The 27,956-nt window shown below is 47.6% G+C and overlaps 2 protein-coding genes and 1 long non-coding RNA gene across 4 annotated transcripts in view; 1 reads left to right on the top strand and 2 right to left on the bottom strand.

Moving 5' to 3' along the window:
* Positions 1–2,532: 2,532 nt before the first annotated feature.
* Positions 2,533–10,520, bottom strand: DFFA (DNA fragmentation factor subunit alpha). Of its 2 annotated transcripts, none has more exons than XM_084787229.1 (6): positions 10,273–10,520; positions 7,899–8,060; positions 7,144–7,286; positions 5,329–5,518; positions 4,991–5,142; positions 2,533–3,822 (listed from the first exon to the last, which is right to left on the bottom strand). In XM_084787229.1, exons 1-6 carry the CDS (start codon positions 10,406–10,408, stop codon positions 3,763–3,765), a joined length of 843 nt encoding a protein of 280 aa, XP_084643355.1. In that variant the 5' UTR covers positions 10,409–10,520; the 3' UTR covers positions 2,533–3,762. The 2 variants fall into 2 exon arrangements, with proteins under 2 accessions (XP_084643355.1, XP_084643354.1); XM_084787228.1 differs by having other exon boundaries at positions 2,533–3,975; positions 10,273–10,519.
* Positions 10,521–15,536: 5,016 nt separating this feature from the next.
* Positions 15,537–27,956, top strand: part of PEX14 (peroxisomal biogenesis factor 14) — a 131,313-nt gene continuing 118,893 nt past the window's right edge. The window contains exon 1 of the mRNA XM_084786746.1: positions 15,537–16,075. Within this exon, the coding sequence (XP_084642872.1) occupies positions 16,040–16,075 (36 nt within the window). The 5' untranslated portion in view covers positions 15,537–16,039. The remainder of the gene's footprint in view (positions 16,076–27,956) is intronic.
* LOC311600262 lies at positions 16,044–17,644 on the bottom strand. Its single transcript, XR_014780178.1, has 3 exons — positions 16,938–17,644; positions 16,275–16,804; positions 16,044–16,181 (listed from the first exon to the last, which is right to left on the bottom strand). It is a non-coding gene; the product is annotated as an uncharacterized lncRNA (long non-coding RNA).

The raw sequence follows: 27,956 nt of genomic DNA, 5'->3' as shown, positions 1-27,956 counted from the left end.
AAACAAAAAAGATAAAAAGTACCTTTCTAAGCCGGGTGTGGTGGTGCTCGCCTTTAATCCCAGTACTCTGGGAGGCAGAGGTAGGTGGATCACTGTGCATTTGAGGCCAGCCTGGTCTACAAAGTGAGTTCAGGACAGCCAGGGTTACACAGAGAAACACTCTCTAAAAACAAAACATGTAAAAAAATAAAATAAAATAAAAATATACCATAAGTGCTGGGTACACCTTTAATCCCAGCACTCAGGAGGCAGAGGCAGGCAGATCACTGTGAGTTTGAGGCCAACCTGGTCTACAGAGTGAGTCTAGAACAGCCAAGGCTACACAGGGAAACCCTGTCTCAAAAAGAAACAAACAAACAAACAAACAACAAAAAACACCATAAGATTTAGCAAAAAGTGTATAGAACTCTACAAATAAAATATAATAGAAAAATTCTGAAGGAATTGAACAACTAAACAATCTAGTAAGGACTCACCAATAACACTTATAGCGAATTTAGTATGTATATTTTTAAAATGACCATTAGTCCATTCTCTCTGGAAAATGAAAAATCCATTCATTTTTTTTCTCCTGCTTTTACCCAGAAATTAAAGGTTGCTAAGTGGTAATTAGCAGGGCTCCTGTCAAAGCCAAGCGCCTAATGGGGACCGACATTTTGACCGGTGGGGAAAGAATGAAGTAAGGTTAATGGAGAGTTCATTAGTCCCCACTGGCGTCGGCGTTCTTCTTCCCCCCAGGACAGGCAGGCCTCGCTCACCCTGCCAGTTCTGGGCACCATGGCAGTGTGGGGGTGAGTTCAAGCTTCACAACGGCTCTCACCCCATCTGTGGGGCAGAGCTTCCCTTACAGCGCCGACAGCACTCCTCCCGCCGCACAGCCCGCTGACCCTGGGATGCTGAGGGGACCGCTCACTCTCCCCAGCTGGGGCATACACTTGCTCCCGCTGCACTTCACGTAACCTCCTCAACCTTGTGGCTTTAATACCTAGTGCTCTGGCCCTGATGAGATAGCCCAGCCAGCCAAGGTGCTAAGTGAGCAAGCCTGGTGCACTCAGCTCAATCCCGGAACTCACATGTGCACCCTGGTACCCACAACGCCTGCATTCACACCCCACCCCATCCCATAAACATAACATTTTTAAAAGATGGGAGAGAGGCTGGGTGGCGGTGATGGTGCACGCCTTCAATCCCAGCACTTGGGAGGCAGAGGCAGGTGGATCTCTGTGAGTTCGAGGCCAGCCTGGTCTACAGAGCGAGGTCTAGGACATCCAGGGCCGTTATACAGAGAAACCTTGTCTTGAAAAACCAAAAAGATGGGAAAGGGCCAGAAGAGATGTCTCAGCAGTTAAGAGCACCAGGATTTAACACCCAGTACCCACATGATAGCAGAAAAATCATCCTTAACTCCAGGGAATCGAATACCCTCTTCTGATCTCTGTGGGTACTACGCACACATGTGGTGCACAGCCATACATGCAACCAAGCATGCTTACACATCTTTAAAAATGTACAAGAGGGCTGGAGAGATAGCTCAGCGGTTAAGAGCACTGGCTGCTCTTCCAGAGGATCCAGGTTCACTTCCCAGCACCCACATGGCAGCTCCCAACTGTCTGTGACTCCAGTTCCAGGAGATCTGCCTCCCTCACACCGATGCACATGAAATATAAAAATTTAAAAAGTGTACAGGTCACAGAATTAGTCCATGTCCTATAGTACTACTTTCTCTTTGGGGATGATTTTGCCCAGGCTGCCTCAAATGATGCTCCTGCCTCAGCCTCTCCAGGAGGTAGGTAACAGGCACATGGTCACATAGTCCCTGGCTTCTTGCGAGACTTGACCATGCTGAGAATCCTTATGGGAGGAAATCTGTTCGGTGTCCAGCAAGACGGCTGGGTGGGGACAGGTGCTTAACCTCCAAGCCTGCAGAACCGAGTTCAGTCTTCAGGGCCCACGTGGTGGAAGGAAAGAAAATCAACTCCCACAAACGGCCCTTTGACCTCCACATTACCGCTGTGGAGCAAGTATGTGTGCTTGATGCACAGAGACTAAATAAATATAACCCCAAAGCAAACACCTATTCAACATTATTTTAGCTTGAAACCTAATTCTATTAAAATTTTATCTTTTTTTTTTTTTTTTTTGGTTTTTCGAGACAGAGTTTCTCTGTGTAGCCTTGGCTGTCCTGGACTTGCTTTGTAGACCAGGCTGGCCTCGAACTTACAGTGATCCACCTGTCTCTGCCTCCCGAGTGCTGGGATTAAAGGCGTGCGCCACCACGCCCGGCTTTATCTTATTTTTTTGAAACAAGGTCTCTCGCTATAACCTTGGCTGGCCTGTAGTTTACTATGTAGACAAGGCTAGCCTCATATTCCCAGAGACCCACCTGCCTCTGCCTCCCAAGTGCTGGGATTACTTTAAAAGTTAACTATCTCAGCCGGGCATACGCACTGTTTTATTGGAAAGCACTTCCCTTTGTATGTGTGTACTATTACCCTCGGAAGGATTTGGTGTTTCTGGACAAATAACAGTAGGTGGGTGATCATCGATGGCTTTTATTTGAGGACTGAGAAGCACCACAAGATGTGGGAGGGGAAGGTTGGGGCTGACTTTGGAACCGATGCTGTAAGGCATTACAAGATGTAAAAGCTGCTGACAGTCCTGACTGCGCTGTAGGCGAGGCAACAACTCTTTTTATCTGTTTTCTGTACCCCCAAGGCTTAATGCTACATTTCTTTGCTTAACTGGCCAATGTGAGGCTGGGGAGTGGCTCGTTAGGGAGTACATGTTCAGCATCTACGAGGCCCGAGTTCAGTCCCCAGCACCCAAAACACAGACACGCACACATGCACGCACCCATGTGTGTGTGCTCACAGACAAATGAAACACTGGGCACTTGTCTTTCCACAGCACTGTTTCCTTCCCAGCATGCATAAGAATCAAATGACCCACAAGGAAGCATCGTTTCCCTGAAAGCGGCCAGCGCTGTAGGCTGCAGGAGTCTGAGCAGAAACAGCAGGGAAAAGCAGAAGCTCTGCTGGCCCAGAGACCAGGAGCCGCAGGGCACGGCAATCACTCGATGGCTCTTTCCACCCACCGCTGGCAAGACATATTAGAAAGTGACTCGGAGTTTCACAGTGGTAACAGCTTCACAACACTGAGACAGACTTTAGAAAGGGTGAAGCGGACTCTGTCTCTGGGGTCCGCAAATTCAGCATGCGCCTTTAGACAAACAGCAAGCACATTGTTACCTTGAGAGGTGAGTTCATGGCCGCGCCCGCTGCTCTGTTAGGCGTCTTTTCTCTACCATTACCTGTATCTAAAACTCTACTGTTCAAGTTGTAAAATAAGGACATTGAGTCTGAAGTATGACAATTTTTCACTGCCCCTGACAAGCACTTTCACTTGGAACCTAAGGCCCACTACGTGCCAAGCACACTGTGGGGCTGCAGAGATGGCTCAGTGCCAGAAGAGCACTGTGTGCACTTCCAGAGCACTTAGAGTCGATTCCCAGCACCCGCATGGTGCCCACAGCTGTCTATAACCCCAGTTCCAGGGGACCCGACACCCTCTTCTAGCTTTCATGGACTTGAGGTACACAGACATACATACAGGCGAAACACGCGTACACACAGAAAACAAAAACGGCAATCTAAGTACATTAGCAGGAGGTAGAGTGACCGCAGGCAGGAATTTGATGAAGGGAAGGTGTTTACTGGTGACAGAACCAAGGCTTTTCCTCAGCAGAGCTTGCCTCCCGTCGTGCTATGCCGGGTCTTGTTTGGCCCGTTTGGGACTCTGCTGTACCCCAGGCAGTGGAGTCTTCTGTGCTGAAAGACTCCTGAGTGAGCGCAAGCTCTGCATTTGCTGCAGGCGCAGGGCGAGCTCCGTGCTACAGGCCTGCTGCACTGTCTCTGCCTTCTGTGTGTCCCAGCTCAGAGCAGCAGCCAGGGCTTTGGGGTCCTCCTTGGAGACCAACTGCAGCAAAAATAAGAACCCACTGACCCCACTGCTTCCGTGCCCCTCCCCTGTGCTTTCACACTTTGCTTTTTCTTCTTTTTTTTAGAGACAGGGTCCTGAACTGCAGCCGAGGCTGGCCTGGAACACACTATGATGTGCCTTTCTTTCTTTCCTTTCTTTTGTCCTTCGAGACAGGGTTTTTCTGTGTAGGCAGCCATGCCTGTCCTGGAATTCATTCTGTAGACCAGGCTGGCCTCGAACTCACCTGCCTCTGGCTTCCGAGTGCTGGGATTAAAAATGTGCGCCTCCACCACCCAGCTATGATGTGCCTTTCATAGCACGTGCTCATATGTCTTTTTAAAATCACTCAAGGCCAACAGGAAATGAATTAAGCTCATTAATATAATTTCCATCTCTTCTACCTAGGATTGGGAGGTACTTGGTACAGGGACAAGGACACCCACACCCATCCCGATGGTCTGCACAGTGTGGGCCCCAGAGGCCTGCCGTCATTACTTCCCATGATGCTGGGGACCACACCCAGGGCCTTATGAATGCTGGCCAAGCGCTAGCTTCAGGTCGTGATCAATTTGGACAAGAGACTAATGTTTCATGTCCTGAGGAAGTGCATTCTTTTTTAAAAGGCACTGGGAGTCCATTGGTGGTGGCGCACGCCTTTAATCCCAGCACTTGGGAGGCAGAGGCAGGTGGATCTCTGTGAGTTCAAGGCCAGCCTGGTCTACAAAGAGAGTTCCAGGATAGCCAAGGCTATACAGAGAAACTCTGTCTCAAAACACACACACACACACACACACACACACACACACTGCACTTCCCCCCAAAAAAGCTACTTGGATTTAGATTACACGAGAGGTTTGCAAATGCTCTGGCTGTTAAAAGGCAGATTTGCAGCTATGAAGCTGTGAGTCAGCCTGCAGAGGTAAAAGAAATCACATACATGCCTCTGCACCTCCAAACTACACTTCCAGGGAAAGCCCTGCTCTGCAGTTCAGGGTCCCACGTTCTCGCCCACCTCCAAATCCTGACTAGATAAACTCAGCTCTGGAGCAGGCTTCTCCTTCAGGGCAGTGAGGATGTGGCTTGTAAGCGCCATGTCTGAAGCCATCTCTCTGCCGATGCCTGTGTCAACTGCATCCAACTCTTCACCGAGGGCAGCGTTAGCTTCTGCAAAGTAGACAAGAGAGTAAGCAGCAGGCTGTGGACCACAACCACCCAGCCGAGCAAGCAGCCATCAGTGGGTACAAGGGAAGCATCACTCCCAGGCCACTGTCCTCCTCAGGGAACCGGGCTGCTCTGCAACAAGGCCCCACCCGCAGGATGCTCCCAGAGCAGCCGCAGTGGGAGGCCTACCTTCCTGCTTGGAGAAGATGCTGCCCTCTTTTTGCAAGGCCTGCAGGTAGAGTTCCAGGAGCTGCTTGGACTGGCGGGCTTCCTCTCGCTGGTCGAGCACCTGCTGGAGTGTGTTCTGGAGCCCTTGGACAGTGGCGCAACTTTGGCAAAGTTCCTGAGCCAGCTCTGAACACGGGGTGTCGATGAGGGCCTGGAGGTCAGAAGAACGCTCTGAGAGAGCTCAAGACAGTGTGGAAGCTCACAACATTCCCACCTCACCTTCTCCTCAAGTCATTGTAAGAGAAAAACATTTTGACATTTCCAAAATTCTAGTGTGCAAACTGGGAAAATGAAGTATTAGGGTCACGTTAAAAACAAAATTAAACCTCCACTTAAAAATTCCACTACACACTCGGGAGGGAGAGGCAGGCAGGTCGCTGTGACTTCGAGGCCAGCCTGGTCTACAAAACAAGTCTAGGACAGCCAAAGCTACACAGGAAAACAAAACAAAACGAAAAGAAAAGAAATTCTACTACACGGGCTGGAGAGATGGCTCCGCAGTTAAGAGTATGTACTGCTCTTGTAGAGGCCCTGACTTTAGTTCCCAGCACTCATGCTGGGTAGCTCGCAGCTTCCTGTAACTCCAGCTCCAGGGGATCCCCACTTCTGGCCTCTACTAGCACCTGTACTCATGTGCACGTACCACCCCTGGAACATACAAACCCCACATATAATTAAATCTTATCCCCCCAAAATTTTTTGGTTTTTGTTTTTTTGGTTTTTCGAGACAGGGTTTCTCTGTGTAGCCTTGGCCGTCCTGGACTCACTTTGTAGACCAGGCTGGCCTCGAACTCACAGCAATCCGCCTGCCTCTGCCTCCCGAGTGCTGGGATTAAAGGCATGCGCCACTACGCCCGGCTTATCCCCCAAAAATTAAAAAAAAAAAAAAAGAAATCCAGCAAAGATGCTAAAGGAGACAACTGATCACTTTCACAATGAGTTAATATAAAGAATTAAAAATACTATTGTTGTTATTACTGTTTGTGGTAGCGCACACCTGTGGTGCCAGCACTTCTATGGCTACGCGCAGTTTAGGCTCAGTCTGGAATATGTAAGACTGGTCTCAAATCAACAACAACTAAATTGCTTCACAAGAAAAAGACCAAAATCTTGACAGTCTTGGGAGCGCCTCTAAACGTGTTAACTTGCTTATACAGCTTAAGAAACATGCAAATTTCACTAAGCTAGGGTGGGGCTCAGGGGCACAGTGACTGCCCAACATCCACAAGGGTTGGACCTTTAGTGTTGGAAACAAGCAAAAAGGGCTAATGGTAAACTGATCTTTGCTTTTAAGAAAAAAAGAAAGAAAAATTCTGGTTGTGGTGGCACATGCCTTAATCTCATCAAGGGAAAGGCAGAGACAGGTGCATCTCTGTGAGTGCAAAGGCAGTTAGCATGTTCTAGGACAGCCAGGGATACACAGTGAGGCCCTGCCTCTAAATAAATAGATAGGTAGATAAATTAACCCCCATCTCCAAAAAGCAAAACAAAATCCCCAGCACTTGGGTGGCAGAGGCGGGCGGATCTCTGTGAGTTCGAGGCCAGCTTGGACTACAAAGTGAGTCTGGAAGAGCCAGGGCTGTTACACAGAGAAACCCTGTCTGGAAAAACAAACAAACAAGAAAAAAACAAAACAAAACAAAAAAAACCAAAACCAAAGATATCAGGAGACAGTGGAACAGTGGAGTTGGTATGTCAGGGGAGACAGGGGCATAGACCCTAAGGTTCTCAGACCGCAGAACTGGAGAGCGCTGAGAGGCTGTGGATGAGACTTACTTGAAGGTCCTCTTCTGACAGTAGGATGATGCTGGACAGATCCTCTTTCAGCTGCCTGGCCACATTCTTCCACTTCACCCCTGCCCCGCTGTCTGTTTCGTCTGTATTAAAGGACTCTTGCGAAACCCAAGCTGTTCCCCCATCTGGAACAGAGAGAAATGCCAGTCAGGTCAGTGACTCAGGGACCCTGACACACAGCACTATGGGGAATGTGCATGTCCTTCCGACTGGCCACGCAGACGAAGTCAATGAAGGAGAGGCACCTTTTCTTGGGGGACTCACAGGAATGTAAAGCCTCACCTCGGGCCTTAACTTTTCCTCTTCTGTCTTCAACTTAATTCTCTGTGAAACTGCCCTGTATTCTGCGTGCCAGGTAAGATCAATCACTGGCTGATGCGGCGCCTTGGACGACGTCTGGAGACATTCTCGGTTGTCACAGTTGGGACAGACAGATACTATGATCGTTACTTCAGTAACGATGCAGCAAGCTGTATAATTTGCCCAGTCAGCTGGCTAGAAACGGCAGGGCCGAGATTCACGGCCCCAATCTCACTGACACGCTGGGGTTCAGCGGCTGTGGGCCTGGGTGAGATGTCTCACTCATCCTCATTCCCCGGCCTCAGCACCACGCCTGGCACACAGAGAGGTCCAGGTACCATCTGCTGGGTAAACACTTAGACAGACAGCCGAATAGCAGCCACTGGCCTGTGAGGCCAGCTGTGACAGCTATTGGTTACGCAGCCTCAACTTCTTACCTGAATTGTTGTAAGTCCACTTCTCATTGCAAGCCAATGCCACGAACTTCGTGTTGGTAGGGAGACAAAGGAAGTAGTCGTCATCGTCCACGATGGTGCCATCCTCTGCCAGGACCAGGGTGATTGGTGTCAGGGACTTATCAATGGCCAGTATGTCACAGGCTGAGAAGAATAACATATTTGGCAGGTGACAAACATCCATAAGGAAATTACATCCGCCTTAGTTCTCTCTAGTACGCATGCCCCAAGAGCTAATTAGAGTTCCTGGGGACAATAAGAGATAATGACCACAAGCATAACCTTAGCACTAACGTAGCACCTAGCACCTAGCATCATACGCTTAGTACAGTTCTAGCTGCTTTTCAGATGAAACAACTAATTCTGCTGGGCAGAATGGCGCACGCCTTTAATCCCAGCACTCGGGAGGCAGAGGCAGGCGGATCTCTGTGAGTTTGAGGCCAGCCTGGTCTACAAAGTGAGTCCAGGACAGCCAGGATTACAAGTGAAACCCTGTCTCGGAAAAACAAAACAAAACAAAACAACTAATCCTACACTATTTTTATTCTCACTAACAATGAACTTAAGCTCAGAGAGATCAAATAGCTTATTCAAAATCACACAGGAAGTGGCACAATTGAGATTTTTAAAAATAAATCCTTTTAGGGGGCTAGAGAGATGGCTTAGAGGTTTTAAGCATTGATTGCTCTTCCAGAAGACCCGGGTTCAACTCCCAGCACCCACATGGCAGCTCACAATGGTCTATAACTTGACAGCCTCACACAGACATACAAGCAGGCAAAACACCAATGCATATAAAATACATTTAAAAAATAAGAAAAAATATATTAAAAAAATTCTTTTTAGATATTATATATATGAATCCTACCCCCACTCTCTTTCTTTGAATTCGGCTTTTTGAGACAGGGTTTCTCTGTGTAGCCCTGGCTGTCCTGGAACTGACTTTGCAGACCAGGCTGGGCTCCAACTCAGAGATCCACCTGCCTCTGCCTCCCGAGTACTGGGATTAAAGGCGTGCGCTACCACGACCGGCTGAACGTTTTATTCTGAATATCTGTGTGTGGAACACATTCATGGTTTGTGCCCCAAGGAGGCCAGAAGAGGGCGTTGCTTGCCCTGGCACTGGAGTTACAGATGGTTGTGAGCCACCATGTGATGCTAAGAACTGAAACCAGATCCTCTGCAAGAGTAGCCAGTGCTGTTAACAGCTGAGCCATGTCTCCAGCACCCCAAAGTGAGAGTTAAACCCAATGTGGCTCCCACAGCTATACAGACTCTAACGTAGGAGGCACAACTGCGTCTACTTAAATAAGCACCAATGAGAGCCTGCTCTGATTACTTGTGGACAAGTAATACTCTCACTTGTTCACTTATTCAGTGGTTATCTTAAGTTCTACATATCAAATGTCAGAAGAAGAAAAAAAGAAAAGTTCTTTCTCTTCTTTGTAGCTCCCTTCCTTCCCAGTGTTCTAGACTAAAGGGAAACACAACAGTGGCAGAAGCTTGTCTCAATTATCTATTCATTTTTTACTATTGCCAGGCAGGAGGCTTTTCACAATGCTGTCATTACCCAAAATAGAACAGCCAGCCACCTATAGGCTCAGCTGCAGGACACAGGTCTCTGTGCCAAGGACACCCAAGCAATGCAACACGAAGTGGCACTAAAGTTGAAGTAGCCTAGTGCGGGGCTGAAGTGCAAACCTCGATGTGGCAGAATCCTTGTCACCAAATCAAACCCCGCTCCTGGGTCTCTGTGGCTCTCAGGAAGCGCTCCACACGCTGGCGCACACTATGACTACATGGCCGGAGCTAGCTTACATCGGAAGCCCTGCAGAATTTCTTTGGCTACATAATTTGTTGCTACGGGCTAATAACGCTTGTAAGTAATTTGAACAGAGTCTCAACAATCCTTTGAAGCAAGGCCGGAAATACACCCACTACACTGCTGGGAAAACTAAGGGCCCAAAGTTGGGGAAGTGTAAGGTTCAGGCTGGGAACCTGGGTCAGTATACGGGCCTTGTCTGTACTCTAAGGGGAAGGGACTGGCAGCTCCCTTCCAATGGAACAGGTACTGACTGTGGACACCCGTCCCCACACCAAGTACCGACTGTGGACAGCCGCCAGGGGTACCGTCCCTGAGCCACCGGGGAGAGAACACACTAGACCTCCGTATGGTTCAAAATCAGGCCACTGAGCCTGGATCTTCACGGAGCTTCCGCTCCCCTTCCCGATCCTCTCACTGGAGACAAGTAAAACGCGCCAGGAGTCTGCCAATCGCTGGACCCACGTGGGCCGGTGTTGTCCCTAGGCTCCGGGGTCACCTTCCCGACCCCGCCCTGTCCCCTCGTCTGCCAACCTTTGCTCCTCAGCTCCTCGAGGCTGGAGGCCGCCACGCCGTGCTGATCACGGCTGTGGTTGCGGCGTAGCAGACAGGGTTTGAGAGGTCGGACATCGTCTGGGTCCGGGGCGCTGGCTCCTCGCGACAGCTCCATCCTCAAAGTGCTACCTGACAAACTCTGGGAGATGCGGAGCAGCCCAGAGTCGCTTTCCCGGTCTCTTGACGCCCCTCCTCCGGGGACCTGCCGGGAAATGTAGTTGCCTTTCCACAACAGGGTACGCGAACACCGAGGCACGCCGGGAGATGTAGTTCTAGTCGTGGCTTATCGCATGCATTCCAGGGCACTTGCAGGTGTGGTTTCTCGTTTCAAAGCCAGTGGCTGGGATTCAGCTCAGGAATGGGGGGGGGGGGGGCAGTAGAATCAGTTCAATATCCTCGGCTACGTACTGACTTCAAGGCAAATCTAGGCCACGTGACACCCAGTATAAAACAAAAACAAACACAAAAGCGGAAGATCCAACATCCGACCTTTGCCCTCAAGCCCCAAAGAGACACAGAGTTACATAATCTGAAAACACTGCCATCTCTGAACCTTTTTTTTTTGTTTGTTTTTTTTTTTTTGTTTTTCGAGACTGAGTTTCTCTGTGTAGCCTTGGCTGTCCTGGTATCACTTTGTAGACCAGGCTGGCCTCGAACTCACAGCAATCTGCCTGCGAACCAGCATTATGGCCCCTGAATCGTTAGATCTGTTACTTTAAGTTTTTGAACTGGGATCTCACTGTGACTATGAAGATCAAGCTCCTCCTCCTCCTCCTGCTGCTGCTGCTGCTGCTGCTCTGGGGTTGCAGGTGTGTGCCAGCCTCCCCTGTTCTCAGCCCTTCTCTCAACATCACCACCCCATTACCACCACCACCATCATTTTGTATGTTTATGATGTTGGGCCCTTGGGTGCTAAGCATGAGCTCCACCACTGAGCCACGTCCCCTAATTCTGTTCTAGGCATGATAAACACTAGCTCTTCTGGAGGGAAAAAACCCAACCAACCAAACAGACTCGCTTTAGAGCCGGGAGGAATGCGTGGCTGAGCAGCGGCTGAACATTTCAAGCAGCTCTGTGATTGGTTCACAGTTTCCCTTTACTTCCTGACTTGTGCCCGATCTTACCATTCTGTCTTGCCAAAGGACAACTTTTCTTTTCTTTTTAAGATCAAGAAATGAATCAGGACAGATTTTCTTAGTTTGCATTTTTGTTTATTTTCAATTCTGTAATCAGGCACCATTTAATTCTATAAAATACAGTTGAGTTTTCCCAACGAGCAGAACAGAAAGGTTGATTTTTTTTTTTATAGCCAGAAAAGGATTAAAAAAAAAAAAAGAAGTATTTTTCACTTCAAAGTTACTTTCCCTGTAAATCAAAGACAAGGAGATATAACAATAGAAAAATAACCAGTTAGTCAACACCAAGTCACTCCAGATCACCTTTTTATGTAAGAATTAAGGCAGAGGGAACTTCAGAATGAGCCTGTGTGAGAAATCTATCTCTCTAATCTTCATTTCTGGGAAGTTCAGATAAAAAAGTTTATTTTAAATTTGGTGATGTGAAATCCTAGCAAGAATCCCCACACCCACACCCAGTACTAGGACTCAAACTTCAGGTCTTGTTCAGGCTGGGTAAATGTTTTAGCATTTAGTGACCCCTAGTTTGTATTTTTCTAAAAATTTCTATGTATTTTTATTTTCCGTGCATTGTGTTTTGCCTGCATGCATGTTTGTGTGAGGGGCAGTTGTTGGCTGCCATGTGGGTGCTGGGAATTGAACTCGGGTCCCCTGGAACAGCAGTTAGTATTCTTATCCACTGAGCCCTCCTAGTTTGTATTTTGTTTTGTTTTGTTTTTGTTTTTTTTTTTTCAAGACAGGGTTTTTCTGTGTAGCCTTGGCTGTCTTTGACTCACTTTGTGGACCAGACTGGTCTTGAACTCACAGGGATCCACCTGCCTCTGCCTTCCAAGTGCTGGGATTAAAGGCATGCGCCACCACCACCTGGCACTGTATTTTGATTTTTTTTAGCCCAATTTGTTGGTGTCTAATGCAACAACTTAGTCTACAACAATGTCCTCCTCTGGTAATTGCTATTAGCAGTCTTTCTATGTGGTTACAGAGAGGTGATTGGTGGTGCACACCTTTAATCCCAGCACTGGGAGCTGGAGGCAACCAGATCGCTGTGAGTTCAAGGCCAGCCTAGTCTACAAAGCGAGTCCAGAACAGCCAGGGCTACACAGAGAGACCCTGTCTTGTAAAAACTGCTTTGTGTGAGGGTCTTAGAATAACACCAGTTATTGCCATGAAAGCCTGGAGGCAGGGAGAGGGGGGGCAAGGAAGGGGGGACTACAAGAAGGGCAGTTGGAGGAGGAAGAGAAGGCTGTTGCTGACGTTGCCGTTGCTGGCTGAATATCCTGACGATAGAGATTGGCATTGCCCCAAAGAACCCGATGACCCTAACAGCAGGAAGTAGCTAAAATGAACTACGCCCCTTCTCCCCGCTAACCTTTTCTCTCCTACCTAGGGAAGGGAGGTAGAGAAATTAAGGAACCCCAAATAAAGTGGGTTTAAAAAATTCAAAGCCAGCCTGGCATTGTGGTGCAGGCCTGTAATCCCAGCACTCAGGGAGACAGAGGCAGCATCGTTGTGAGTTCAAGGCCAGCCTGGTCTACAAAGATAGTCCAGGACAGCCAAAGCTACACAGAGAAACCCTCTCTCAAAAACAAAAACAAAAACAAAAACAAAAAACAAAACAACAACAACAAAATCAAAGCCTCCAAAATCTGGTTTGTATCTCTTGACAGTTGAGGATCAAAAATCAAAAAAGCCCAAGTAGTAAAAAAACACCATTAAATTTGCCTGTAGGTGGCACAAGCCTGCAATCTCAGCACTCAGGAGGCAGAGGTAGGCAGATCACTGTGAGCTTGAGGCCAGCCTGGACTACAAAGATAGTCCAGGACAGCCAAGGCTACACAGAGAAACCCTGTCTCAAAAAAAAAAAAAAAAAAAAAAAAAAAAAGTTTGCCTGTAGGGAGATGATAATCTCCTCTCTGAGCACCATCTGTTGAAACAGGTACTGAAATCTATCTATGCCATGAGTCAAACCTGTGACCTTTGACTTTACCAGCATTGCTCTCTCATCTGTAATACGGAACAGTGAACTTTGTGAACTGCCTGATAGTGGTACAGGCCTGCAGTCCCAGGACTTAGGAGGTTCAAGGTCATCATCCTCAACTATGAGGCAATTTTGATGCCAGCCTGGACTATATCTTTTAACAAACAAAGATAAAGAAAAGAAAAGATAATGGGGCTGGGAGGAAATGTTTCGGAGCATAGCTGTGCAAGCAAGAGCACCTGATATTGCCTGGGGTCGGGCTGGAGAGGTGGCTCAGAGGTTAAGAGGACTGAGTTCGAGTCCTAGCACCCACATAGAGGCTCGCAGCCATCGATACTGAGATCTGGTGCCCTCTTCTGGCGACCAGGTGTACATGCAGGCGAAACACTGTATAAATAAATAAATCTTTTGTTTGTTTTCTGTTTTTCGAGACAGAGTTTCTCTATGATAGCCTTGGCTGTCCTGGACTTGCTTTGTAGACCAGGCTGGCCTTGAAATCACAGTGATCCGCCTGCCTCTGCCTCCAGAGTGCTGGGATTAAAGGCGTGTGCCACCACTGCCTGACAATAAATAAATCTTAAAAAAAAAAAAAAAAAGGATACTGGGGTCTTGCTGGCTTTAATCCCAGGACTCGGGAGGCAGAGGCAGGCGGATCATTGTGAGTTCGAGGCCAGCCTGGTCTACAAAGTGAGTCCAAGACAGCCAGGACTACAAGAGAAACTCTGTCTTGGGAAAAAAAAAAAAAGAATCAGTTCTAATCTAGATTAAACATGGGCATTAGGAGAGGCTGCCTGAGAAAGCACTGCACACTAGTGTGTAGGTGGGTTTCTCAAGAGAGACTTGCTGAGTGCTGGCTGTTTTGAGCAGTTCTCAGAAACTGTAAGTAGTCTGTTAAAGGAACTTGTACATACCCGATTTAATTGTCTCTGAGGCTCACTGCCTCCATCTGCTAACCTAGGCTTAGTCCTGGAAGCTTCTGGCCTCTGTACAATCTAACCTAGCCTTAGAATGTTTTCAGGCTCTGAGACTTCCTGCTGAGTAAGCTCACCCTTTCTAGCTCTTTCTGAGTTCTGGCTGGCTGGCTCAACTCAGCTGTTCTGGCTCAAACTTCTCTCCGAGCTGACTGATTCCATCTGGCTTCCCTCAGCTTCTCACTGAATAGCTCTGCTTAGCCTCAAACCAACTCCAGCAGTCTTCTGGCCTTTTCTCATCCTCTGTTTTGTTTTGCCTTCACCTTTGGCTAGCTTGTTCTCTCTTTAACCTCTCTCTGTAAAACTCTCCTGGTTAAATACTGCTTCTGAATTCCGGGAGCTGAACTGCCACAAACTCAACTTCACTGCACTGCCTCTCAACTCACTGACTCAACCGAACTGCTCAACTGACTAGAACTCAATGATCTGCAGGCCTCTGTCTCCTGAGTGCTGAGATTAAGGCATGTACCACCATGCCTGGACCTAAGCTTTTCTTTACCTGAAACTTGCTCTATACCAGAATGGCCTTGAGCTCAGAGATCTGCTTGCCTTCATCTCCTGGAATTAAAGACACGTCTGTATTTCACCTGGATCACACAGACCTAGGTCTTTGGATGTGATCTCTTGCCAGAGCAGCCACGTTCTGAATTAACATTCCTCTAGGCAGGCCAGGCGGTGGTGGCGGTGGCGCACACCTTTAATCCCAGCACTCAGGAGGCAGGCCAGCCTGGTCTACAAAGTTAGTCCAGGACAGACAAGGCTACACAGAGAAACCCTGTCTCAAAAAAACAAAAACAAAACAAAACAAAAATTCCTCCAGTTATTCAATGAATAATACTGTACTGAATGGCTAAAATTTAATTTACATTTTCATGTATTTACTAAATAAGTAGTTCCTAAATGTGCCCATGGCGCTATGAGAATAGGGAGAGATTTAATTCAAGAATAAATACGGGTATGTGATGCAGACCTGTAATCTCAGCACCCACAGGTGGAGGCAGGAGGGTCGGGAGGAGCCAGTTCATCTTGTAGTACACACAAAGTTTGAGGCTACTTTGAATTACATGAGGCCTTGCCTAGGAAACGAAAACAACAAGCCTCTAAATAAACATGTAAATAAAATAAATTTATTCCCATATACTCTGGTGGGGTATATGGGAAGCCCGGGAGGAGGAAGTTAGGAGTCGACGTGACTAAACCATAGCGTTTCTATATTAACAATGTAAAACAACAACAAAAAAGATACTCTATTTAAAAAAAAAAAATTGGGGCCAGGTGGTGGCAACGGCGGCGGCGCAAGCCTTTAATCCCAGCACTTGGGAGGCAGAGGCAGGCGGATCACTGTGAGTTCGAGGTCTACAAAAGCGAGTCCAGGACAGTCAAGGTTACACAGAGAAACCCTGTCTCGAAAAAACAAAACAACAACAACAACAAAAAAACCCAAAAACCAACCAACCAACCAAACAAAAAAACCCACTGGACTATGGACTTTCCTGTAGACTGCAAGGTAACGGGGACACCAGGTTCAACCCTTTCTGCCCGGAGCCCGCCCCCATCGACAGGCTCAGGTCCTTCTACTTTGGTCTTGTCTGGAGAGTGAGAGCGAGTGCTCTTGGGAGAAACTTGGGCCAGCGGCGGTCGACTACTCAGGCCTCAGAAAGATGGCGTCCTCGGAGCAGGCAGAGCAGCCGAACCAGGTGAGGGGAGTGGGACTGCCCCGCCGCGACTTGGCAGGGGTCGGGCCTGGAGCGGGGTTGGGCGCGCAGGCTGGCAGCAGGGCGACGACGACCCTGTCCTTTGAAGCTGAGGACCCTCGACTTCATTTCTCCTCTGGGCCCCGCCCCTCTCCGGGTCCTCCCCGCCCGGCTCCTCCCCCCCCCGTGACCCCTCGCTCACCACATTCCGGAGTTGGGGGTCTCGGCAGCGGCTTCAGGACCCCCCGCGTCCTCGCCCGGCGGCCCCTCTGAGCCCGCTGGACTTCGTCGGGGAGGGTGGCGGGCCCCGCTTAGCTTCTCAGCCCACAGATGTGTGGGCCCATGCTGGAGGAGAGGTGGGGAATGCTCGTTGGTACCCGGCTGTCTCCTGTTGGGGGGGGGTGGGGGCTGAGGACTCCCGCTCCCCCCCCCCCCCATCCTCAACCCAAAACCCTCCACCCAAGTTCTAGCACCCCGGTCTTCATTCACCTGGGGACTTCCCTTGCCGAGTTGCAGAGTCGCTTGTAGGGCTCCATCCCTCTGCGTTGCGTTAGGAGGAAGGGGACGCACTGTGACTAGCAGACGCCACTGGGCTTTTGGCTGAGAATCCAGCCCGAGCTGCTGTGGGTTTGGTTTCCTTACCCAGGGACTCACCTCCGAGTTCTCTTCACCTGCAGATTTCACTAGAAACCGCCTCACTTATGGGCCGGTGTTGATGCTTGTGGGCTTCTGCTGTCGGGAAATACTGATGCTAAGGCGTCTGAAGGGGTTTATAATCCAAAGGTGGGGTAGGATGAGGAGAGATGCTGAGAGGCAGCCCTTTTAGCGCCCGTGTGCTGTCGTGCAGAGGACAAGTTGTGCTCACTTTTGGATGTTGCTGGTGGAAGTCAGGACAGGTTTGTGGGAGTCGGTCCGCCTTCCACCGTGTGAGTCTCGGAGATGGAGCTAAGACCCTCAGTCTTGGCAGCAAACGCCTTTGCCTGCTCAGCCGTCTCTAGCTCCAGAGTAGTGTTGATGATCCAACTCAGTCTCTCCTTTGTGAAGAGCAGAAGAGGGTAGCAAGGTTTTGTAACATGCCCTAAATCTCCTGCACCGTTGCCTGTTGACACTGTGTGTGAGTCCACTAGTTGGTTATCTTTTTTTTTCTTTCTTTCTCTTTTTTCTTTTTTTGATACAGCGTTTCTCTCTATAGCCTTGACTGTCCTGGAACTCACTCTGTAGGCCAGCCTGACCTCGAACTCAGAGATCTGCCTGCTTCACCTCCCGAGTGCTGGGACTGAAGTCGTGCCCTGCCACCATCACCTGGCTAGTTGGCTATTTAATGTTTACCTTTAATTAGGATAGACCTAGGAAGAAAAAAAATCTTTTTAACCTGGGAATCTCATCATTCACCCTTCACCCCTTTGAAGCACCTTTAAGAGTTTTCAGCCTCTTACAGTATTTCATTTCCTTCCGAGGCAGAGGACTACCACTTAGTACTCTTACTGTCTTTCTGCTGGTGATAAGTCAATTAGAGGGATCACACTTAAAGGAGTGGGGCACTTAGATCAGCCTCTGTCAGTGCTGTGAGTAATTCAGGATGGGGTGTGTGTGTGTGTGTGTGTGTGTGTACCCGCAATTCAGGATGGTGTGTGTGTGTGTGTGTGTGTGTGTGTTCGGCGCACGCACGCTGTAAGACATCAGAAATGATGTCTTCTCACTGCGCCCAGGGTTTTGGACTCTGGAGTGTCTGAAAGAGGGCTCCTCTTTTCTTGTGTTAGCCCACCTAGTTTGCTAAACTGCCCCCGTGCCTCAGTGTCAGAATTTTCTGAACTGTTTAGGAATGGGATTGAACTGTGTCCACAGTTTCTGATTCCTCCAGGACCTGTTCCAGTTTTATGAAGGGTACTAAAAGTCTTTCCACTTGGAAGCCTCGGCCAAGTGCCTGAGGGTTCCTTTGTTTCTGGGGATCACCCTCTGTACATATGGAAAGGGTCTAAGGTCTTTTTTTTTAAAAATATTTTATTTAATTTTAAGTTATGTGCATTGGTGTAGGGGGTGTCAGATCTTGGAGTTACAGACAGTTGTGAGCTGCCATGTGGGTGCTGGGAATTGAACCCGGGTCCTTTGGAAGAGCAGACAGTGCTCTTAACCACTGAGTCATCTCTCCAGCCCTGGGTCTAAAGTCTTTTAAGGGGTTGGCCAACACTGGTTCAGTTTCCGCTCTGCCTCTCCTTTGCCCTCCTTTCCAAAGCCAGTACAGATGGCATTGCATCAGAGTGTGTGGCAGCCTGAGGAAAAAGTTGAACTCTCCCCGTCATATTCTGTCACTATCTAACAATAAGCTGCAAATATACATTAAAAAAAAATATGGATATATTACATCTCACTGGGGAGCCTCCTGAATGGTGAGGTCACAGGCGTGCACCACAGTTCTAGGCTCAAGTGTGCTTAAGCATTACTTGTTTATTTACTTATTTTGAGACAGCAGTCTTTTTTTTTTTTTTTCTGGTTTCTCTGTGTAGCCTTGGCTGTCCTAGACTCACTTTGTAGACCAGGCTGGCCTCGAACTCACAGCAATCCACCTGCCTCTGCCTCCTGAGTGCTGGGATTAAAAAGGCATGGGCCACTACACCCGGCTGAGACAGTAGCTTCACATAGCCAAGGATGACCTTGAACTTCTGATCCTCCTGCCTCTACCTCACAAGCGGTACGTGCCACCAAATGTGGCCAACAGTGATAGACGCTGAAAATAGGACCTTGTGTGTGCTAGGCAGGCATTCTACCAACAGCTACATTCCTAGCCTCAAGTTTAAAAGGTGGTTTTAATTAATTAATGAGCTAATTACTGTTATTATTACAGTCTTACTGTGCAGTCCTTAGCTGTCGTGGAACTCACTATACAGACCAGGTTGGACTTGAGCTTCACCTGGCTCTGCCTCCCAAGTGCTGAGATTAAAAGCATTTGCCATTATGCCCAGAATTTTTATTTTGAGTGTATACGTGTGTGTGTGTGTGTGTGTGTGTGTGTGTGTGTGTGTGTAGGCCGGAGGTCAGTGTGTTCTTCATTTGTTCTTTATTTATTTTATGTGTATGGGTGTTTTGTCTGTGTGCATGTCTGATGCTCCTGGTTTGTGTTCATCTATGAGATCTGCCAGGTTACTTAACTTTTTAAGTCTATTTCTGAATCTATAAAGTAGAAAAAGACTACTAATAGAGTTGCTCTGAAGACTGAGTAGGCTAATTTATGTAAATGTAAAACTGCTTAGATTACCTGACACAAAATGTTGTACCTTATTACTCCATTTAATAAATTCTAGACTTGTACTCTTGTCACAGCATTCACTGTATGGTTTTTTGTATGTTGACCACTACTCTAGGAAAGTTATTCTTTTCTTTATTTTGATGTAATTTTTCTTAAAATTTGAAAAGATTCCACAAATGCCCATGACAAGTGCCAGTGTTTATACTAGAAGAATCCTGTCTTTAAAAAAAAAAAAAAAGGGCCGGCGTGGTGGCGCATGCCTTTAATCCCAGCACTCGGGAGGCAGAGGTAGGTGGATCACTGTGAGTTCGAGACCAGCCTGGTCTACAAAGTGAGTCCAGGACAGCCAAGGCTACACAGAGAAACTCTGTCTCGAAAAACCAAAAAAAAAAAGACAGTTGTTAGAATTCCGTTTTTGTGGGTGGTGGTGGCGGATGCCTTTAATCCCAGCATTTGGGAGGCAGAAGCAGGTGGATCTCTGTAAGTTCAAGACCAGCCTGGACTACAAAACGAGTCCAGGATAGTCAAGGCTACACAGAGAAACCCTGTCTTGAAAAACAAAACAAAACAAAAAACAAAAATATACTTTTTTTTTTTTCTTCATATCTTGAGGCAGGCGAATTGAGTTCTAAGCCAGCCTGACGCTGCCACCTAGCTTGAAGATCTGAGTTCAGTTCTGGAATCCACATGATGGAAGGAGGGAACCAATTCCTTCAAGTTGTTCTGTGACATCTATCTGCCCCATGCACATATAAATAAAGTACATGTAATAAAACCCCACAACATTTAAACAACTTAACTCTGAGCTCTCTAGGGAAACTGTTAAAAACAAATAAAAAAAAGACAGAGGTAAGTGCCATAGCATTTACCCAGATTGTGCAGGCTCTGGGTTCTGATCCCTAGTACTGCAAGAGGTCAAACAGCAGGACTCAGGGATCGAACTCTTGTTTGTCAGACTTGGAGGCTGTGTCACGGGCTCCCAAGGCTGTTGTTTTCTATCTTTATTTTCAGATTTCTTTTCTTTTTTTCTTTCTTTCTTTCCTTTTGGTTTTTCAAGACAGGATTTCTCTGTGTAGCTTTGGCTGCCCTGGCTTTGTAGACCAGGTTGGCCTCCAACTCACAGTGATCTACCTGCCTCTGCCTCTGGAGTGCTGGGTTTAAAGGCGTGCGCCACCACGCCCTGGCTTCTTTTTCTTTTTCAATTATTTATTTTTATCTTACGTGCATTGGTGCTTTGCCTGCATGTGTGTCTGTGAGAGGGTGTTGAACTCCCCTGGAACTGGAGTTACACACAGTGTGCAACTACACTTACACACAGGCAGGAGCTGTCGTGTGGGTGTCAGGAAGTGAACCTGGGTTCTCAGGAAGAGCAGCCAGTGCTCTTAACCACTGGGCCATTTCTGTAGCCCCCTTCAGGTTTGTTTTCACATGTTTGACGAAGTTAAATATTTCTGTGTGTCATCCAAGCAACATTGTGTTCTCAGAGACTTGTGTCTAGAGTCACATGGCACAGTCTTTTGTTGTTGGTTGCTTGGTTAAGGTAGTGACTGTCGTCTCTGTGTAAGGTAATTTTCTTTTTGTTTAATTTTGTTTTGTTTTTTATTTTTTGGTTTTTCAAGACAAGGTTTCTTTGTGTAGCCTTGGCTGTCGTGGACTCACTTTGTAGAGCAGGCTGGCCTCGAACTCACAGAAACCTGCCTGCCTCTGCCTCCCAGGTGCTGGGATTAAAGGCTGGCGCCACTATGCCCGGCTACTGCAGAATTCTAATGAGTGTAGTTATTTTAGTCAGTTTTGAGAAACTGTGATGTACCTCTGTTACCACCACCAGGCTCAAGATCAGAACAGTTTAAGAGCCGGGTGGTGGTGACACACGCCTTTAATCCCAGCACTTGGAAGGCAGAGGCAGGCAGAGCTCTGAGTTTGAGGCCAGCTTGGTCTACAGAGTGAGTTCCAGGACAGCTAGAGCGGTTACATAGGGAAGCCCTGTCTCAAAACAAACAAACAAACAAACACAAAACAAAACAAACAAACCGGAAGAGTCTAAGTCCCTCAGTGCTCTGCTTCTTCCTGGTGAGGCTCTGCCACTCACTTCAATCACGGAGTAATATTAGTCATTCCCATAATTTCATATGGACGAGTTTGTAACCTATTCTTTTAGGCTTTTCTTGGTCATAATAGTGTTTGTGAAGTTTTCCATCATCTTTTTTTTCCCCCCTGTCCTGGGCTTGCTCTGTAGACCAGGCTGACCTTGAACTCACAGCAATCTGCCTGCTTCTGCCTCCTGCGTGCCATCTTCTTGATCTGTTGTTTTTAAGCAAAATCCCCAACATTCAATTTTACCAATGAAGACTCAGGAGCCAGATAGATCACTGTGAGTTTGGGGCCAGCCTGTTGTACACAGAGAGTTCCAGGACAGCCAAGGCTACACAGAGAAACCGTCTCGAAAAACCAAAACCAAAACCAAAAACAAGTGTTATTGATTCTTTGTGAGTTTCCCATCATAACCCCAGCCCCACTCATCTCCCTGTCTCCTCATAATCACCCTCCACCCTTGCAGCCTCCGCCCAAAGAAAATAAAGAACACACAAAACAAAACAAAGCATGGAAAACATCTCATGGAAGCCGTAATGTGTCTCACTGTGTCCATATGGCTTGCAAATGCTCATTGCAATGAGTCATTGGTCTGGTTTGACGACTATGGCTTCTGTGACACCATCAGTATTGGATCATCACGTGGATCCTCTCAGATATCCTGTTGTGCCCTGTGTCATGGAGATGCTGCAGCTTTGGATCTGCAGGACTGGCCCTTTCACATCTCCAGCAGTTCATAGACGGGGTAGATGTTGGGGTGGGCCAACTCAAAGCCCTGGATCTGGGCCTGGGTGGTGGCTGAGCCGGTCGGCCTGCTGGCTGTCCTGTATCCACACTACCAGGGCAAGCTCTCCAGCACTGCTCCAGCTAGGCCACCCAGTGCCACCATCAGCAGGAGCCAAGGTCAGCTCTCCCACTCTCATGCGCTCCAGCTGGCTCAGCTGCACCCATGCCTCCAGAGCCAGCTCCATCGTGCTGCCCGGGTAAGGTGCAAGGCCCAGCTCCATTGTGCTGCCCGCGTAAGGTGCAAGGCCCACTCACGAGTGCAGCAGCTGCTAGGGGCAGGTCCGGCTCACCTCCTCTCATGATCTTGGAGCAATTCATTACTTTCGTTTTTTTGGGTTTTTTTTGAGACAGGGTTTCTCTGTGTAACAGCTCTGGCTCTCCTAGAACTCGCTGGCCTTGAACTTCATTACTTTTAAAAATACATTTATATATTCCTTTGTATGTGGTATGTGTGCACATGTACCATGACACGTACAGAGATCAGAGGACAGGTTGTGGGAATTGGTTCTCTCCTTCAACCATATGGGTCCTTGGGATTGAATTAAAATCATCAGACTGGAGCCCGTCAGTAGCCCAGGACAGCTAGGACTCTGTTATATTATCTTAAAAACAAAACAACAAAACAACCCAAAACCCCAAAAACCGAAGTCAGCAGACTGAGAGAGCAAGTGCCTTACCTACTGGGCTATCTGGATACCTTACTCTTAGGCTTGCTTTTTGTTGCTTGTGAGACAGGGTTTCTCTGTGTAGCCCTGGCTATCCTAGAACTCTGTCTGTAGACTTGGTTGGCCCGCTTGCCTCTGCCTCCCGAGTGCTGGGATTAAAAGGCGAGGTCACCCCTTTAACTGCTGGGGTGAGGCATTGCCCTGCTCTGCGTCAAGCTTCTCCTCAGGTGTTCAGTTTCTTAGCTTTTTACCTGACATTCGGGTTTGTTTTGTCTGGGTTTCTCTATGTAGACCAGGCTGTTCTACCTGTGCCCAGGAATCCTGGGCTTAAGGTATTCATTAACATATTCAGCTTGTTTGAAAGTTTTCCTAAGCCTGCTGTGGTGGCACACTCCTTTAATGCCAGGCAGAGGCAGGTACATCTCTGTGAGTTCCAGCCCAACCTGGTCTACAGAGTGAGTCCAGTACAGCCAAGGCTACGCAGAGAAACCTTGTCTCAAAAAAAGAAAGTCTTACTATACTTTTTTTTTTGAACACTGATCCTAGGTCCTAGGGAATGCTGGGTAAGCACTGTACCCCTGAGCTATTTTTTTTTTTTAGCTCTTTAAAAATTATTACTTTTTTACTTTTTATTATGAGACAGGATCTCTCTCGCTTTCCCCTAGGCAGGCCTTGAACTTGTGAATCTCCTGCCTTAGCTTAGAATAGCTGTGATTAGTAATAGACCTGAGCCACTACTGTGTTCTCTGGACAAATTCATTCCTCCCTGGCCAACTCCTTCGCTTCCATTTGCGTTCATTTTTAAAGGCAGCCTCACTGGGTAGGGTGTTGAGTTGACAGCCCCTCTGGTCGTGCTGACAGCTACGCTCCACTGTGTTGTAGCTTGTACGGCTTCTGAAGTCTGCAGCCATGGCTAATTCTGCATAATCGTGGGCAGTGTTCCTGCTTCTAAGAGTTTCTCTTTGTGTTTTGAACTGTGATTTCCCTGAGTGCTTTTGTGTGTGCTTGCCATTTGTTGAACATCTTGGCACTGTGAGTTTATGATTTTGTTTATTTTTCAGCCTTGGTTTCTTTACATTTTTCCTGCTTCACTCTTTTTTCTGGATCTCTAATAAAATATGTGTTATGATGCTTGATAGATCTGACTATTGAGGCTCATTTTTCTTCATCTTTTTTCTTTCCTTTTTTTCTTTTCTGTTTTTTGATTTTCAAGATAGGCTTTTTCTTTTTCTTTTTTTAAAAAATATTTATTGATTACATACACAGTGCTCTGCCTCATATACACCTGTACATCAGAAGAGGGCACCAGATCTCATTATAGATGGTTGTGAGCCACCATGTGGTTGCTGGGAATTGAACTCAGGACCCCTAGAAGAACAGACAGTGCTCTTAACCACTGAGCCATCTCTCTAGCCCCCAAGATAGGCTTTTTCTGTGTAGCCCTGGCTGTTCTGGAACTCACCTCTGTAGACCTGGCTGGCCTTGAACTCAGAGATCAGAAATCCCTCTGCCTCCTCCTAATGAGTGCTGGGATTAAAGATGTTTGCCACCATGCCTGGCCCTGCTGTTACTGTTTTAAAATCTTTATTTATTTGTGTTCATGTGTTATATTTGTATGTATAGACACACATGTGTACGTGTGTGTGTGTGTGTGTGTGGGTGTGTGTGTGCCTCCAGAAGAGGGTGTTCGTCACTCTCCAGCTTAATCCCCTGAGGTAGGGCCTGGAGCCAGGCTGTGGCCGGCAAGCCCCGACAGTTCTCCTTCCGTCCTCCACAGACTTGGTCGCACAGTGGGTGCTGCCCCAGCATTTGCACAGGGGTTTGGGGTGTGTCCTCATGCGGGAGCAGCGCACTCTTACCTGCTGAGCTATCTCTCTAGTGCCCCCGTTTTCATATTTATTCTTTAAATTTTTTCTTTTCAGTTCTCTTCTGGAGTTTGGCAAGGCCTGGGCCTGCCTCTAGAGAAAGTTGTGGGGGCCCTCGGGTGGGAGCAGCTCGTGGTGGGCAGCTGGGACTTGATCTTACAATGGACAATTGCTTTAGGTGCTTCATGGCTCGTGCTGCAGGAGACCAGAAGTCTGTGGAGGGGAGGCCACTGTGCAACCTGATACCAAAACAGCTCTTTAGGTTCACTGCCACCCACAAAGGACTTATTTTTATTTTATATGATATTTTTCATATCCAGAAGAGCTATTTTATTTTAACATCTCTTTTAAAAGATTTCTTTATTATTATGTGTAGTGTTCTGCCTTCATGTACATCTGCAGGCCAGAAGAGGGCACCAGCTCTCATTATAGGTGGCTGTGAGCCACCGTGTAGATGCTGGTCCTGAACCACGGTCCTCTGCAGGAGCAGCAAGTGTTCTTAACCACTGCCCTGCTTCTCCGGTTCACAGTGCGTGTTTTCTCTTATGTCCTTGAGTATAACTGTTCATACTCACTTATTCTCTCCCCGTACCCTTGTTCTGCTCCCTGTTCCTCTTCCTCCCCTTCTTCCTCCCTCTCTCTAGGATCTTTGTAGCCCAGGTTGTCTTTGAACTTTCTGTGTAGTGAAGGCTGGGCTTGAACTCCTCATCCCCCTGCCTCCGTCGGAAGGTGCTGGAATTACTAGTCCTCTAGCACCATGCTCTACAGAAAAATTTGACGGGATGCTGGCTATTGTAAAATTTACCTCTACTGTTATGAATTTTGTGTTTAGGATCTGGATTTTGTGCATTAAAAATTTTTTTTCCTTCAAGACAGGGTTTCTCTGATTAGTCCTGGCTGTCCAGGACTCGATTTGTAGACTGGGCTAGCCTCAAACTCACAGAGGTCTGCCTGTCTCTGCTTCCCAAGTGTTGGAATTAAAGGTGTGCGCCATCACGCCTGGCCGATTTTGTGTATTTTTAAAACCCAAATTATTATGAATTTATTTAGTGTATGTGTTTGGTGTGTGGCGGTCAGGGGACTTGCAGGAGGAATCAGTTCTTTCTACCTTGTGATTCTAGAAATTGAACTCAGGTTGCCAGGGTAGCAAGCACCCTTTCTCATTGAGCTGTCTTACTTGCCCTCTTTTGTGGGGGTTTCGCTTGTTTGTTTGCAACAATCTTGTTATGTAGCCTAGGCTAGCCTTGAACTCAGGATCTGTCCATCTCAGCCTCTTGAATGATAGTATTACAGGTGTGGCAACACGCTGGGCTGGATTTGTGGTCTTTAAAGAATGTTGAGCTTTGTTCTGAAGGCAAGGTTGTGATTCTTTCAAGTCCTGCTCTTCTTGCCCTCCTTTCCCCCTTCCTTCCCCTTCCTTCCTTCTCCTTCCTTCCCTCTTTCCTTCCTTCCTTCCTTCCTTCCTTCCTTCCTTCTTTCCTTCCTTCCTTCCTTCCTTCCTTCCTTCCTTCTTTCCTTCCTTCCTTCTTTGGATTTGTTTGTGTGCTGGAGTCAAAGCCAGAAGAGGGTCCTCGTTAGTCGGTCTGCCTCTTCTTGTGAAGTGGGTGTCACCTTAAGCCTGGGTTGGAAGCCCCAGTGGTCCTTCTGTCTGTCTGTCCCTCAGAGCTGGGGCTGCAGGTATGTATGGAGGGATCCCTGGGCCTGTGTCGTGGGCACCAGAGTTGGAGCTCTGGTCTCTGTGATTGCACAAATGCTCTTCACCACCGAGACACCGTTCCAGCCCTTCGAGCTCTGCGGATACCTTGGCAGCTCCCTCTGTCCCCAAGATGAGGGCTTTTCAGGTGTTTCTGGAATGCCCTGAGTAAGCAGGACACTGTATTTTGACAAGGATCCTGAGCCTTTTCGAGCACCTGAGAATTCACCTGAGAGTTCTCAGCTCACAGCTTTTCCTCCTCACTTTTTTTTTTTTTTTTTTTTTTACCTTCATGGAATTTTACCGGATGCACACAGATGTTAGAATTGAGCAAAGTCTCAAAGGAACCTCCATGTGGATTTCTGGAACTTTCTTTCTGCATAGCTTTCTTTGGAATTCGACCCTGTGACTTTCTCCTGCTTTAGCCTCCCTGAAATCTGGTCTCTGACTCTTCAACACAGAGAGATTGCCATGCGGTGCCTGGCATCCTCTTCTTTGTCTGAACTGTGCCCCATGGCAGAAAGCCACAGTGATTTAAGGACGAGATGCTTCCTGCTGTTCTGTATCTGTTGCAGGAACATAGTCCTGCAAGCCTTGCACCTGCTGGGAAATAAGCCCTGCCCTGTTACTCCTTCCCAGAGAGAAGTGGGGAGCAGAGGGCTGGCCTCATAGGATTTTATCTCTTCCACTCAAGTATGTGTTGTGGAATCATTCCCATGGCTGAGGAAACTGAGGCTCAGCTGAGACAAGCAGCATGCTGTTAGTGCCCACGTTCACGCAAACCCTCGCCACACACCCTGTCTCAGAGAATTTGTTCCATTGGCTCTTATTCTTCCCAGTAAAGAGCTGTTTATATAGACTTCATATGTAGAGTGACCCTGACTTCTGTTCGTGGACTTGGAGGCTCTCCCATTGCTCAAGTTCATGAACTCTTGCCAGGTTGGCCTTTGCTGTGCAGTGAGGTAAACACTTGGCAAGTTTCCCAGCAGGGGAGGTCAGCAGCTCCACAGCAAGAATGAGGGCACATCTTTGTCTCTGTCATAGTGCAGCTTTTCTACTGTGCTGTTGTTGTTGTTGTTATTATTATTATTATTATTATTATTATTATTATTATTATTTAAAATAATGTGTGTGTCACATGTATGTATGCAGATGTGTGCATGTAGAGGCCAAAGATCTGCCATGGGTGTCATTCTGAAGGACATCCACCTTGTTTTTTGTTTTTGTTTTCTTTCTTTTCTTTTTTATTTTTTTTATTTTTTATTTTTGTTTTTCAAGACAGGGTTTCTCTATGTAGTCCTGGCTGTCCTAGACTTGCTTTGTAGACCAGGCTGGTTTTGAACTCACAGAGCTCTGCCTGCCTCTGCCTCTCAAGTGCTGGGATTAAAGGCGTGCGCCCTGTCTGGCGAAGTTTCTTGATAATGCTTCACAGTGATTAGCTGTATCTCAAGAATAAAATTTTAGGTTAAGAATGAGACTTCTTGGGCTGGAGAGATGGCTCAGAGGCTAAGAGCACTGTCTGCTCTTCCAGAGGTCCTGA

This window comes from Acomys minous, assembly GCF_964271855.1.
Source record: "Acomys minous genome assembly, chromosome: 6".
NCBI classification, from domain to species: Eukaryota; Metazoa; Chordata; class Mammalia; order Rodentia; family Muridae; genus Acomys; species Acomys minous.
Note: the sequence above shows the minus strand (reverse complement) of the source record. Positions and strands in the feature narration are given on the sequence as shown.

Excerpts from the sequence above, each read along its gene's own strand:
- DFFA (XM_084787228.1), bottom strand. The coding sequence starts at position 10,408 with ATGGAGCTGTCGCGAGGAGCCAGCGCCCCGGACCCAGACGATGTCCGA. Across the intron at positions 7,287-7,898 it reads GTGGACTTACAACAATTCAG|ATGGGGGAACAGCTTGGGTT; the intron begins GTAAGAAGTTGA and ends TCTCTGTTCCAG. Across the intron at positions 3,976-4,990 it reads TATCTAGTCAGGATTTGGAG|TTGGTCTCCAAGGAGGACCC; the intron begins GTGGGCGAGAAC and ends TTTTTGCTGCAG.